The 14,564-nt window shown below is 43.3% G+C and overlaps 1 protein-coding gene across 1 annotated transcript in view; it reads right to left on the bottom strand.

Annotated features, from left to right (window-relative positions):
* The window catches only part of HECTD4 (HECT domain E3 ubiquitin protein ligase 4), a gene marked incomplete at its 3' end in the record, with an annotated part of 74,784 nt that extends 69,257 nt beyond the window's left edge, over positions 1-5,527 (bottom strand). The window contains exon 1 of the mRNA XM_082007688.1: positions 5,232-5,527. Within this exon, the coding sequence (XP_081863814.1) occupies positions 5,232-5,402 (171 nt within the window). The 5' untranslated portion in view covers positions 5,403-5,527. The remainder of the gene's footprint in view (positions 1-5,231) is intronic.
* Positions 5,528-14,564: the final 9,037 nt, after the last annotated feature.

Below are 14,564 nucleotides of genomic sequence, written 5' to 3'. Positions count from 1 at the left end.
CCAAGAAACCTGTATCTGTTACTGCATACACAATACTGTACCAAACAATTGTTTTGGTAACTGTACAAATTTACCAAATAATTTACCTTGATAACTGAGATGATTTACAGAGTACAGACAAGCTGTAAACACACAAAAATGCTATAAAAGGAAGCGTTGTTTCTTTATTTGTTCATTTGTTTACTAAAATATTTCTTTGGCTTTTATTTAAGCAATAGATGAAAATGTCTGCAAAAGGTAAAGAAAAATCTTTGTCATTTAAACATCTGAGAGTGCAGATGACTGAACTAATCAGCTGCAATTGGCAGTAGGAACTATATTTGGGAAACATACTTGCGAAATATCCTTTAGAAGGAGTTTCCTAATATTTCTCCACTAGGATAACCAAAACATGACTTTAAAAATAAAAAGCCAAGAGGCATGGTAGTCCATACGATAGAAATTTAATAAATTCAAACAGGTCATTTTATGACAATTGGTGATAACATCAACTCTGCTGGAGAGTAAATCACACAATATTGGTGGTTTACACAATTATCTAATGAAAGTGAGCTTAAAAGGAAAGCGATCAAGATTTGTCCTCTCAAAAGACAAATGACAGACTTACAGTGATGCCTGAAAGATTGTCATCAACTCCTGTGCAAAACAGCCAAGGCTCACGTTTGCAAGGTTATCTTCCTGGGCAGAATTAACTTCAAGAACTAGCTTCATCTGGTGTTACTCTGAAAGCTATAAACACTCTCAAAGAAGAATACTGGAGTATTTGAAGTGGAAGGGGATGCAAAAGCCAGGACTAAGAAAGGTACAAGCCTGACATACACGCCTGGATCAGCAGTTCCCAAGCTAGAGGTCATAACCCCAAGAGGGGTCATCCACTTAGTAAAAAGTCAATTGTTTATGCTGGCATTCGGGATTTTTATCTTGACAGAGGTGAAGCTTGTAGATGGAAGTAAGGTCACAATGAGAAAGATTTGGGAAGCACTGACCTAGATAATGAGAGAACTACCCTCTCCTTTAGCAAGCAGGGAAAAGTGACAAAATGTTTCTTCTAGTCCGTGAGAAAAACAGGTGAAAGCTTCAAGTATAGCTGATACCTTCAAGTCTAAATCGTTTTGACAGAAAACACAAGTTAGTCACAGGACTGGCGCATGCTGTTAAAATAGCACTGGACTTCAGCTGTTCAACTTCTCACTAGAGGGCTAGCCCAGACCATATTGTGGGGAAGATGAAAGAACACCACTTTTTAAAAAAATTTTTTTTATACTGACATTTGATTAAAAATACATATCTGTAGTGCAGAGTGACAGCTGCCCAGTGGCATCTCATACTCTGTCCTACAATAACAGAGCTTGACAAGAGTCAAAACATCAGATGAGGACACATATATACATGATCCAGAAAGCTACTGAGGTAGGAGCTACACTTCTAGCTTCATGTTTAAAATATATTGAAGAAAAAAAAAAAAAAAATCGGGTACTTAGACCTTTTCCAGTCTATGCAGGAGAGCAGCAAGAACAGATATCCAAACGAATATTATGTCTGTTAGGCTGTTACATAAAACACAGAGTGCTTACAAGTTAGAGTGGAGTGACACATAAGGTTGTTCTACTTTATACTGTGACTATATATTGAAGATTTGTCTTTCTCCCCACTTATTTCCTTGTGGAAAAAAAATAACTGAGCCTTTCACTAGTTAGCTGAAAAATTGCTGATACCACAAATTTAAAACTAATGAAAACAGCAGCCACAAATTTGAAGATCAGAAAGAAGGCCTCCTCAAATGGAAGGACTACAACAGCAACGCGTGTCAATCAAACTAAACTGCGTAGCTACAAGTGAATGCTTTTTTTGCCATCAGATGGCTATATTGTAGTCTATGTGAACCACCACTGTTCAGTAGTGTCCTTCTTAAGTTACCAAGGGTTAACACACCAATTTATATTGTTGGCACTCTCACAAGTCTCAGCATGTTGACTCTGACATCCTGGCAGACTAAAACTACATGGTTTAGGGGAGCTCTACCTTCAAACATATCTCTTGCCCCACTCCCAGGGGTTATTGTCCCTGTGAAAGATATTTGATTGGGAGGATCCTGGAAGCACTGCAGTTTCCATTGTGGCACATTAAAGAACAGCTCGTCTCCCATTAAGCTGTCCCTCCTGTACAGGCATTGACAATCCAGGGCAGAGACCGGACAAAGTGTCATGGCAACATCTTCAGTCGTTAGTCACATAAGGTTCTCTCCAAGAAGCAAGAGACTTTGCACTTTGAAAGTAATTTCTCTGTATGAAAGACCTCAAAATAAGGGTGCAAAGGCTTGCGTAATTGCTAGCTAACCTAGGTCTCTTGACTAGAAGATTTTATTGGGAAACCCATACCAGGAGCAGCTTTGACATGCACATCATTACAAAATTCTATCAAGTAAAAAAATAGTGCCCCTTTCTTTTTGGTAATATATATTCTTCTTCATAAATATGCTGACAGACAGTCTAAGAAGTTGGCATACATGATTTACATCACATAAAAAATAAAAACAAAACAACCCCGCCACACACTCTTTAAGCCTAAAGATACTCCTAGAACTAGTTACCTTCACATGAAAGAGAATGTCAACACTTTTGTAACCTACCGTTAAGGGGAAAATACTTACTTTTTTTATATTTGTGTGTGTGTGTGTGTGTGTAAAAGTTGTATGGGAGTAAAAATAACAAAATAATAAATTTTCATAAGCCTTTCTTGGCATAATACCAGTACCATAACATTTTTCCTCTACTTTTCTTTTTATAGACAAACCCTTTCAATAGAAGGACAAAGGAAACACATCCAAATACATTGACATTATTCACCAATAAGCTCTTTAAAGGGATATTTAAGCAAAACAGACCAGAATGATACTGCCCCCCCAAATATCTAAGTATACTACATTTTTAATTAAGCACGTCATATCAGAAATTCAGTCACAGTTCTGACCACCATTGATGAAGCACAAGAAGTGTATTAAATAAGTTTACTAATCAAAGCAGCAGCTGCAGCATCTCTACCCTTGTCCAATAACATATCCCCAGAGATTTCTGCTTGGACCATTTTCAAATATATTTATTACATTGCAAGTAGAAGTAGAAACAGTGCAAGTGAGCTATTCAGTGCATTTAGTCGATTGCATGGCCACACTTCAATAAGAAGCATGCACCTATTTCCACAAAATGGCTCCTCAAAGCCATTCCAGTTCACCAAGGTAGTCCTTTATTCAAAAAAGACAACATTAAAAGAAGGCAGAGAAAAGTTATGAGCTAAATAATTCACATTTACACCACTTGAAATTTCACTTTTTTTTAACCTTCCCCCCTCAATATGAAAAACCATAAACCATTTTACAAACAAGATCTGAAAAACAAGTCACTTATGGTCATCAGTTCTTTCAGTGGAAGGAAATAAAATGCTTTAATAGTCTGCGACTTAACACTATAGACCAAAATAAGTACCATAGCAAAAACGTCTTATTTATTTATTTTAAAGTTTCACATTGCAAACATACACAACAGAAAAAAAAAAAAAATTCCTGGAACAGGAAAAATTATGTTAATCGGTGGTACTGGGTTGCTGAAACACGCCTTATAAAAGTGTCATAAGGGACAAGACACAGTAACGCTAATTGAACCCCTACCTGCCCCAAACAATTATAGTTTCATAGACATCATAGCACTAGCAAAAAATTTTCCAGAGCTAAAGTGTTTGTCAAGTGAAGCTGTATGTCAAGTTTCATACTGGAACATACTTCTGGTCTAGCTTGCAAGATCTTAAAAATAAGGTTTGGTTTGTTTTTTAAAAGATATCCTCCTTTATTATGACATAACATGAATAATACTGTGGGAGCATGTATTTTTCTAACACAGTTATTAGACTCAATGCTGCTTCTAGAACTATGTAACGGAATCAAAATATTTTCTTGAATACAAGCTGCATGGAATGCCAGAGTGGACTCTGATCACAAGGGAGAATCATTCCTTGTTTATACACATAGAGATAAGTCATCCACCTTAAAAGTCTCTCTCTTCCTGTTCATGTGATATTTGCCAACATTCATTTCATGGAGGCAGCTAATGTTCCCATCCCAATCCCCAGTGTCACATCACACAGAAAATGCACATTCAGCAAAAAATATCTTGCCATAGACAAGGCTGTGGGAAGTTTTCACAAACACCATAAAGACTTCACATCACAAGGCGAACAATGATGTTGTCAGAACTGCAAGCCTGGCTCATGGGTTCTGCTTAGCAACACCCCAGTTAGCAGCCAAAGCCTCACTGAAGGGTTTTGCGGCCTAAATGCTTGTGACCTGACATAGCACACAGATAAAGCTCCTGCTGAACCATCCCCTCTCCGCTCACACCACTCAGCTCCTCTGACAAAGACCCTGTGTCATTGCAAGCCACATTGCTGGAGAAGAGGGCGGGGTGAAAGGAGAGAAGGGAGCCACACAGGAGAAAAAAAAAAAATGCAGTCTACAAAATAGATGCAACCTACAATCCGTGACATTCAGTCCTTCACCATCTCCTCCTAAGATAAAACAGCTGTACCATATGCCTGCAGCCAAAACCACCAGCAGTTCTGAGAAGGCAAAAAGCTGGAATGAAAATCTGGAATGAAAATCTCAGCTGCTCTCCTGGCTCTTTAATAATGACCACTGTCAACAGCCTAAATACAACACCCAGACACCCCAGTACCCTAAAGCATCTTATTGTAAGGCTAATTTAATTACAAACCACAGAAAAGCAACAGCAAAAAGATACAAAACCATAAATAAAAATAAAGGAGCCAAAGGCCACCTTGAAATACATGAGCGTGGTTCAGATTTCCTAATCCTACCGATTCAAAACAAGGAGGTAGCACCAATACTTCACCCTCCATCTTCATTAGCGCCTCACCATCCTCCTGCCCAGCTCCACTTTCATCGTTATTTGAAATAAATTACATTGACTTAAAACAAGCAAAATGCCTCAGTACCGGCTGGCTCCGTACCCCAAATCTTTCACCCTGCATCCGCATCCACCATTCTCCATCCCGGCGCCCCCACCCTCCCCTCGTCATTCTCCCTGCTCCCCCCCCGTAACACCATCCTCCTCCTCCTCAGGCCCCCACTTCCACTATCCCCCCTCCCCCGAGGGCGTCCTCCTCACCACCCCCTCGCTCCTACCCCCGTCCCTCCCCTCAGCTCGGGGAGCCTGGCTCACCTCCAGCTCGGTGTCGCCGGGCTCGGCCACCCCAATGATCTCGCTGGGCAGCTCGGCCAGGTCGGTGACCCGGATCAGCCCGTCGTGCAGGAAGATGGTCTCCTCCTTCACCGACAGCCACTGGGCCGAGTCGGTGGCCGCCGCCGCCGAGGCGCCCGCCGGGGACCCCATGGCGCGGACGGCGGGGGGGGCTCCGCAGGGCTGAGGCGAGGCGAGTCCCGCTACCGCCCCATGGCGGGGACAGGGCGGGGGCAGGGGGGTCCCCGGCGGCCTGGGTGCCGGACAGCCGGAGCGCGGCGGGGAGCAGCGAGGAGCGGCGCGTTGCCACGGCAGCACCAGAGGACCGGGGACCTCCGAGAACCGCCGTGCCCGTCCACAGCCACCGCGTCCCGCTCCCGCTTCACACACACAGGTGACAGCGCGACGCCATGTTGGGGGCTGAGGCGGCCCCAGCATGCACCGCGCGACGAACAATACACCCTCCCCCCCTTCCCAGCCCCGCGGGGCCCCGCCCCCTGCCGCGCCCCTCCCCTGCCGGGCCCGCCCCCCCGGCGCCCCTCGGTGCCGCCCCGCGGGCTCGGGCGACGCCCCCCGACACTCCGCCCCCACGGGCGGTGCCCGCCTCCCCGCGCCTCGCACCGCGCTGTGGGGCGATCCCCTCAGGGCCTCGCCTCGCCTCCCCTCCCCGGTCCCGCAGCGTGAGGCGATCCCCTCAGCGCCTCGCCACCCCTCCCCGGTCCCGCAGCGTGCGGCGATCCCCTCAGCGCGTCACCCCCTCACGCAATGGCCGCTGCCCTCAGCGCCTCACCTCCCTTCAGCCGAAGGCGCCTTTCCTCAGCCCCTCGCCCGTGGGCTGCTCCCTCGGCTCCCTCCTTACCTGAGGGTGAGACCGTTTCCCTCAAAGTTTCCCCCTTCAGCCTCACCTTGGCTAGTCAGAGACCCCCTGAAACGACCCTTTTCCCTTAAGGATTGATATCTCTTGGTGCCTCACGTTCCCCACAGGGTAGTTTCTCCTTTCCTGGCACTTCTGGTCACCCCTTTGCCCCGCTCTCCTTCCAGAACAACCTCCCTTTCTCCCTTCGCCTCCCTTGTCTACCCGTCCGTCACCTCCCCAAAGGAATCCTGTCACCTCTCAGGGGGCCTTTTCCCGAAGGACTTGTGAGCAAGCAGGTACGTCCCTTAAAATCCATACCTCCAGATTGATCTGTCTAACGAGGATGCCAGAGGGTGTGAAGCAGAAGGTACACAACATCACATTACGTGTGGAAAAAAGGAGATCCAAAGAAAAATTGACCCTTCTCTCTCTCAGTCTCTCTTGGGCAGGGTCGTGTAACCTTCCCCATCTCCCATCAGTCTCATTCCACATCCAGTCACCTCAGACCTCCACCCGAGCCTGTTCAGAGAGGCACAGAGTGTCACAGGCAGCTGTACCTCACTGTTCAGCAAAGTACGTGCTTGTGAGACAAATCCTGTTAATGAGAAAGACATGATCATAAAAGTTAAATATTTTTAGTGTATAATTACTGTAGGGATTCCCATTGCAAGTGGCTGCTTTTCCTGAAACCGTGACTGTGCACAGCTGAACAGAGATGGAGTGCTACAGATTTATTTACCTGCCTGATCAGATTAAATTATTTACTATATCAGGGCATTATAACAAATGTGATGTGGTATTGGAGGAAGAGCATATTCAAAGCTGTTGGAAAATTAGTTCTATCGTCAGTGCTGTATGTCCTATTAGATCTGGTTGGGAAGAAGCATTTTTTCCATGTAATGGACCACCACTCAACTTACAACCCACACAAAGTGTCTTCGTATCACTGATTGAGCAGCATGAGCAGTCACACAACTGCATAGTTTGCCTTTGAGGCCAGTTCAGACAACACAGGGTTCTGCTAAGTTCATACAAGTAGTTAGTTACAGACCTGTGCGATAGCTCAGTAGACTGTACTTCTTAGCGTATCACTACCATTCACGTATTGGAGAGCAGAAGAGTCTCCAGGCTTGGTTTTATTATTTTCCTCTGCGCTAGAGAGTCTCATTTTTGAACAAGGAGAATATGGGAGTTGCTATCAAAGGTTTTTGTGAGGGAGAGACCATTCGTGGGCATCTGTTGGTTTTGGTCAAGACATGACACAGAGAACAATGGCTGCGGATGGACATATCCATAGATATGAAATCCACCCTTATCCTCCCACGGGAGCCCTGCAAGTGCTCAGAAGAGAGAGAATGCTGAGATTTGAAAATTTTATGGCAGGTGGGACGTGGCAGCTGAGTTCTGGCAGTTGAGATAAGCTGTGCTCACAAGGTCTCCTTGGAGGAATGGGAAGGCTGCTGAGGTTAGATTAGTCACAATATTTCACTGCAAAATAGCGACTGGCGTTATTGCTTTTGTTTCCAGAGTAGGAGTTTTACATTCTTTTCATTCATTCACATGAGACAGGAATAGAGGAAGAGAAACAAAAAGTGTGTGTACATTTTAGTGGGAGTAATGCTGAAAAAAATTCTGTCTTTAGCATTTGTAATACTACCATGATACCGGTTGAATATCTTCCACAAAATCAATACAAATAGCAGAGCTGGGAGTAAAATGGGATGTTCACTTCACAAGCAACACTCAGGCCAGCAAGGCTTGTTAACAGAAAGGATTTGCAGTGTTTTGTAGAGGTGGCTGAGTTTTGGGTGTATCTGTTGTTCTCCAAAGGACTGTTTCACAGGCTGGGTAACCCCAGGTGAAAATTCTTTGTCTCCAGCTCTCGCGTGCTCTTTCCAAGGCCTTCTGGACTGCTTTATCCCATTGGAATATGGTTGCCACAGTAGCTCCCAGATGGAGAATCAGGTTTTGATATAGCTGTCCATTCAACCCATTAATTGCTTTGAAATACAAACCAAGGCCTTGGAGTTGAGTAAGGAGCTGACTCAGAGCTGGAAGAGGTGTGTGTAACTGGATGCATTCATACCAGGCTGAGCACAGAAAGAGGTGCATGGCTAAATTATATACCGGTCAGAGGCCGTGCTTTGTCATTTGACTGGGGGTTGGTGAACAATTTCTCACAGCGAGGATCCTGATACATGTGGTTTTGTGTCGTAAGTAACATGAGCTGCCCCCGAGTGAAAAACAGGCCACTTAACTGTGAACTGGAGATTGTGCAGACGTTTTAGAAATCCCTTTTAGCCGTATTTGTGTGAAGTCGTCCCAAGCTGAACTGAGGGGATGTTTGCCATTTTATAATTATTCATTTGCTCATTTGGAGTTCTTCGGAACTGTACCGATTTGACAATTCAAAGTTAAAAATCAGTTATTGAATTAATTTAATGCCATAAAACTGAGAAATGCGTCCTGTCCTGCCTCAGTGCAGGTAAATAAAATAATCACTAGTAAATACAAGACTTAGTAAAATATTTTAGGTGCCTGCCATTTGGGAATTAACAGTATATTGTACAATCTATAAGTTTACATAGCATGGAATGCTGACATAGCTTCTACATGAAATTTTCAATATTAGGGTCCTGATCCTCTAAGGAATTCAGCAAACATAATGCAGTTTGTCTGGCATCTGCTGCAGAAGATGTTGTATAATATAATTTAAAAAATATATTATTTTTGTTCTGCATGTCACCAGAAAATGTCAGCCACTGTAACTTCAATGTAGCATTCAGAGGTATGCTGCAATATCTACAAAGAAGTCTTGTACTACATTATGGGAGACAGTGTGACTTAAAAACCAGACTAACATAACTTTGTAACATAAGTCACCAAGCCGAAGAAATAAAACCCTTAACTTGTAAATAGGCTTGTACAGGAAACCAGTCTTTTGCTTTAATTATTTTTGAGCAGATGGATCAGCTGTCTACAGCTGGATGTCTGCTGCCCTGGCGGTGGTCGTGTCTGCCTCTTGGTGGCCGGATTCTGGAATGAGATTCGTTATACGCTGATGCTGCAGCTGAATGTGCCCCTGTGCTTCTCTGTGCATCAGGGCTACTGAGATTTGGCAGAAGATGCTCATGGTCTATGGGCAAAAATTAAGGCCTGTGAGCTGAAAATGGAAATTCACTATTCATGCTTCGAATTGACCATTTGCCTATTATGTAATGGAATTTAAAGGAACATTGTCTCGCCCTCCAGTTTAATTTTATATCAACAGTTATAACGTGGTAGAAATTCTTTTCATCCTAAGGCTTTGCTGTACATCTTTCTGTTAATTTAGAAATGGCAGTGTCAGTTTTAATGACCATTGTAGCACTAAGTAATGTGTGAAACAGAAGAAATAGTTGCTATTTTTATGTTTGCAATAACCAGATTTCCATATCCTGAATCCTGGCTTCTCTGCCTAGTACATGTTATTTAGAGAGCCCAAATGCCAACATTAATAAGGCCACTATGCAAGGAATACTGGCATTTCTTGGCACACTAATGGTGATTAAAAAATACAGTTTCTTCATTTTTCTCCAGCTAAAACTTAGAAAGGATTGAAGTGGAAAAAATCAGTATTTGACAGAGGAGAAAGAACAAACGAGACAGTGAAAAAAAATAATTTCAAAATTCAGAAATATATTTTAATTGCAAAGGAAAAATATTCACATTTTTCTCATTTTGATATATTAGCAATAATCTCTGAAGAAGTCTCTGACTGATAGCAAGGTAGGCTTGAGGAAGGAAGAATAAATAAAAAGAGATTTTTATTAAATTGAATAAGGACAATTTTATTATAGGAAACATGAGTATGAATCACCTACTTCACAAACATAGCCTTAGTTAAGTTGGACATGAAACTAATGTAAAATATAGAATCCTAATAAAAATGCAGGAGTGTTTTCTTAGTGGCAATCTAATCCAGTGTTGTGACTCAAGCTGTAACTACACTACTTGGGACACCTTCTTGTCCCATCTAGAGTGATGGAGACTCCACCTGCGATCTCTTCCACTGTTGAATTGTCACTACTGTTAGGGAGTTTCCTAATGCTTAATTGAACTTGTGTTACTGGAATTTAAGCCTTTTCATTTTTCTCAGCTGTTGTAGGGACAGAGAACACTTTATTTCCTTCCTCTTATGTGCAGTCTTTTTCACGTGTGAAGGCTGTGACCACAATTCCTCTCCATCCTGCACTAAATAATCCCCGTCCTTTCAAACTTTCTCTGTAGGCCATGTACTCTGGAAGTTTGATCGTTCTTCGGCTCTTTGGGATTTCCTCCAACTTATGGACACCTCTCTTGAGCTACTGGTACTTTACATGAAGCCTTTCCAATGTGAAATGGTTTGGACAGATTCCTGTCTTCTATGCAATACTCCTGTTACATGTCTCAGCATCTTCTTTGCTTTCTCTGCAGCTGTCTGATATTGTTGACTTGTACTGGGCTTGTAAATGAAATAACAATTTACGCTTACATTCTGCTTGCGGTATTTCACATGCAGAGACAAAGCAAGCTGGCATTTAGCATTACTCTCGGTAATCTCATGTCTCATTTTCTTACAGAAGAATTTAATGCAAGTAGCCTTTTATGGAGGGAAGGATTTAAATGCTGCCTATCAGTGAGGAAGAGTGGTTGGGAGCTGAACAGATCCCTTAGTGATTGTCCTGAATATCTGAATCGCTAATGTCTCAGAAGACTCATTATTAATATCCCAAAATAGGTAGGTTTTAAATACAGCTATTTGATACTGTTTTAAAATTCAACCTCTGCGGTGGGTTGACCCTGGCTGGAGGCCAAGGTGCCCACCAAAGCCGCTCTGTCACTCCCCACCTCAGCTGGACAGAGGGGAGAAAATACAACGAAAGGCTCCTGTGTTGAGATGAGGACAGGAGAGATCACTCACCCATTACCATCATGGGCAAAACAGACTTGACTTGGGGAAATTAGTTCAATTCATTACCAGTCAAATTAGAGAAGGATAATGAGAAATAAAACCAAATCTTAAAACACCTTCTCCCTTCCCTTCTTCCCGGGCTCAACTTCACTCCCGAATTCTCCCCCTCGTCCCCGCGAGCAGCGAAGGGGACGGGGAATGGGGGTTGTGGTCAGTTCATCACACGCTGTCTCTGCCGCTCCTTCCTCCTCAGGGGGAGGACTCCTCACACCCTTCCCTTGCTCCAGCCTGGGATCCCTCCCATGGGAGACAGTTCTCCACAAACTTCTCCAATGTGAGTCCTTCCCATGGTCTACAGTTCTTCATGAGCTGCTCTAGCCTGGGTCCCTGCCACAGGGTGCCATCCTTCAGGAACAGGCTGCTCCAGCCTGGGTCCCCTGCGGGGTCACAAGTCCTGCCAGCAAACCTGCTCCAGCCTGGGCTCCTTTCTCCATGGGGCCACAGGAGCCTGCTCCAGCGTGGGCTGCCTATGGGGTCACAGCCTCCTTCGGGCATCCCCCGCTCCCCTGTGGAGCTCCATCAGCTCAACAGCCTGCCTCACCATGGTCTTCACCACAGGCTGCAGGGGAACCTCTGCTCCAGTGCCTGGAGCACCTCCTGCCCCTCCTTCCTCGCTGACCTTGGTGTCTACAGAGTTGTTCCTCTCACATATTCTCACTCTTCTCTCCAGCTGCAGTTGCACAGATTTTTTTTTTCCCTTTTCTTAACCCTGTTCCCCCAGAGGCACTGCCACCGTCGCTGGTGGGCTTGGCCTCGGCCAGCAGCAAGTCCATGTTGGAGCCGGCTGGCATCAGCTCTATTGGACATGGGGGAAGCTTCTAGCAGCTTCTCACAGAAGCCACCCCTGTAGCCCCCCCCCAGTTACCAAAACCTTACCATGCAAACCCTGAAAACCCATGCAGTAAAACAAGGAAAAAACTAAATGAAAAAAAAACCGCTACAATATTCTGCTCCACATTCTAAAAATATAAATGTAACGAGGTCGATTTATAGAATTCATACAAATTATTACAAGGCCCACTTTATAAAGTGTTTCTCAGGGCTTGTAATGTTAAATTGACAAAATCCCTAATAGCTTGTCTGAGATCTGAGGATTTTAAAATTAGTTCTCAAGAATGAGTTACAAAAATGGTAGGTTTTTGGACCAATGTATGCTGCAAGATTGGCAGTGTTTTCTTCCTCTTGTGAAAGAGAGGAGGACTGCTTGGCAATGCTGTTGTAATGCTGAAAGTGGTCAGCACAAAGATGGGGCTGATACTTAGACACAAATTTGATGACCTCAGAGGTCTTTTCCAACCTTAACGATCTATGATTCTAGCTTCATATTTACCCCAGATTCTACATAAAGTTTTATCTAAAACTCCTGGAAAGAAAAAGTGTCATAAGCTGGTTTTCTATTAGACTATCAACAGATAGTTTGAGTTTCTACATTTGTATTTCAATAATTTTCTCTAATTTCCCAAGTAAATGTGTTGAAATACTAATCCTGCAAATCTCCGTGTTTGAGAGCTATTCATTGATAACAAGAAAGAATTCCAGTTACTGACACAGAACATATTGACTTTTGTTTTTTTCTTGTAGGAGCATCACCTTGTTACTAAAAGGTGTCCGTTGTTCCAAGGCAGACCTTTAAAATGTCCATTTCTTTGCTATTTTGTGTTAAAGGACCTCAGCTTTAATTTTAGTAAAACCAGTGTAAGGCCCGCTTGGAGTCACAGCCCTACATCCTAATTTTAAGTCTCTGATAGTTAAAAAATGAGAATGGTTCAGTTAAACATGTTAAGGCCCTCTCATCTTTAAATTAAATATAACCTCCTCCTTTACAATAAATAGTACGAACTCAAACTGTTTTACTTCACGCTTGTATTTTAAGGGGAATTACGATGTAAAGTCATCCTCAGTACACCATGCAGAAAATTCGAGGCATTAACCTCCGGACCATGCGGGGCCCCTGTGTCCGAACAGGCAAACAGGATGTTAACTCCCTGTCCGTGAATCCTTCGGGAGATGGGTGCGGTGATCTACCAGGGTTTGCGTCTGATTCATTAGACTCCCTGAAATGTTCATTCAGCGCTGACTGAAGCATGTTGTCAAACCTGCCATCAGGCTTCCCGGGGGAGGATAAGGATGTTCACATCACCAAAGCCTGATGGAAACGTGAAGCACGGAGATAGGAGCTGCAGCTGCATCGCAAGGCAGGGAGGCAACATACCTTGTCCTTGCAGGCGCTGAGGAGGAGAAGAAGAGCTCCCTGGGGCTGGGCCATCAACACTCTGCCGTGGGAAATCTGCCCCTGGTTAACTAGCCAGCTGGTTGACTAGCTGTCTAACTTCCCGGTGTGGGTGGGGAGGCTAAGTTCATCTTCATATTGAGTAAGAGCTGTAATGAGCAAGGTCTGTATTTTACAAAACTTACATCCCTGGGAGAAATGAGTTCTCTCTCCCCATCAGGATGGCCCTACACAGACATTGTTTTAAAGTTGACTAAGAACTGGGCACAGTTTTGTGGAATGTTTATAAAAAATGTTTAATCCCAACCAGAATAAAAAGCTGAAATTTTTACATTTGCAGCGTAACATTTCAGGGGAAAAAGTACATTGCAGGAACAGGCTGCCCAGGGAAGTGGTGGAGTGACCATCACTGGACGTGTTAGAAAAACGTGTGGTCGTGGCACTTTGGGACATGGTTTAGTGGGCATGGTGGTGTTGGGTAGATGGTTGGACTTGATGATCTTAGAGGTCTTTTCCAACCTTAATGATTCTATGCTTCTATGATAATTAACTTATTTCAGTTTTCTTTTTATCTCGATTTTACTTTATATTATGTAAGATTTTTATTTAACCCATAAGTTATGTTGTTTTAATTAATTTTTATTTGATATAATTTCTTCATAATTTTGGTGCGGAATAAAATTAATATTGAAATGAAAACTCCAAATATCTGTTCTAACGTTATACTTAATTTTTTTCAGAATGAAGTTTTGTTAAATATTACTTATTCACGGGATGAGTTGATTTCAATTACTGGCAAATTTTCTGCTAGCTGTACATTTTCTTAAAATCTCCCATATCATTAAAACTCACTTAGGGACAGTCTGTACAGTGTTGCAGAAAAATATTGTTGTCAGATCTACAGGAGCTTATATTTTATTTAAAATTTATTTATCCTTATTCATATCATTATTGGCAACACTGGGGATTTTTTAATTACAGTACATACGTTCTAGTACCTTTTTCTCTCCTTTTGACATCTCAGTCATCCCATCAGAACCACAAATAAAAATTCCTAGGAGAAGCTTCCCAGTACCGCATTTTTTGTTCACTCTAATGTTGGGATAGATGGTCTGCACTGGCACAAAGCCATGAATGTGGCGAGGATTGTATCTGCTTCTGAAGGTATCTACCCAGTCTGAATTTCCCTGACTCTGACAGACACTGACACTAGACAGTTCTGTCTCCTTTTTTTTC

The sequence above is a fragment of the Phaethon aethereus genome (assembly GCF_964289735.1).
Source record: "Phaethon aethereus genome assembly, chromosome: 17".
Lineage (NCBI taxonomy): Eukaryota > Metazoa > Chordata > Aves > Phaethontiformes > Phaethontidae > Phaethon > Phaethon aethereus.
The sequence above is the reverse complement of the archived record's forward strand: the minus strand, read 5'-3'. Positions and strand labels throughout refer to the sequence as shown.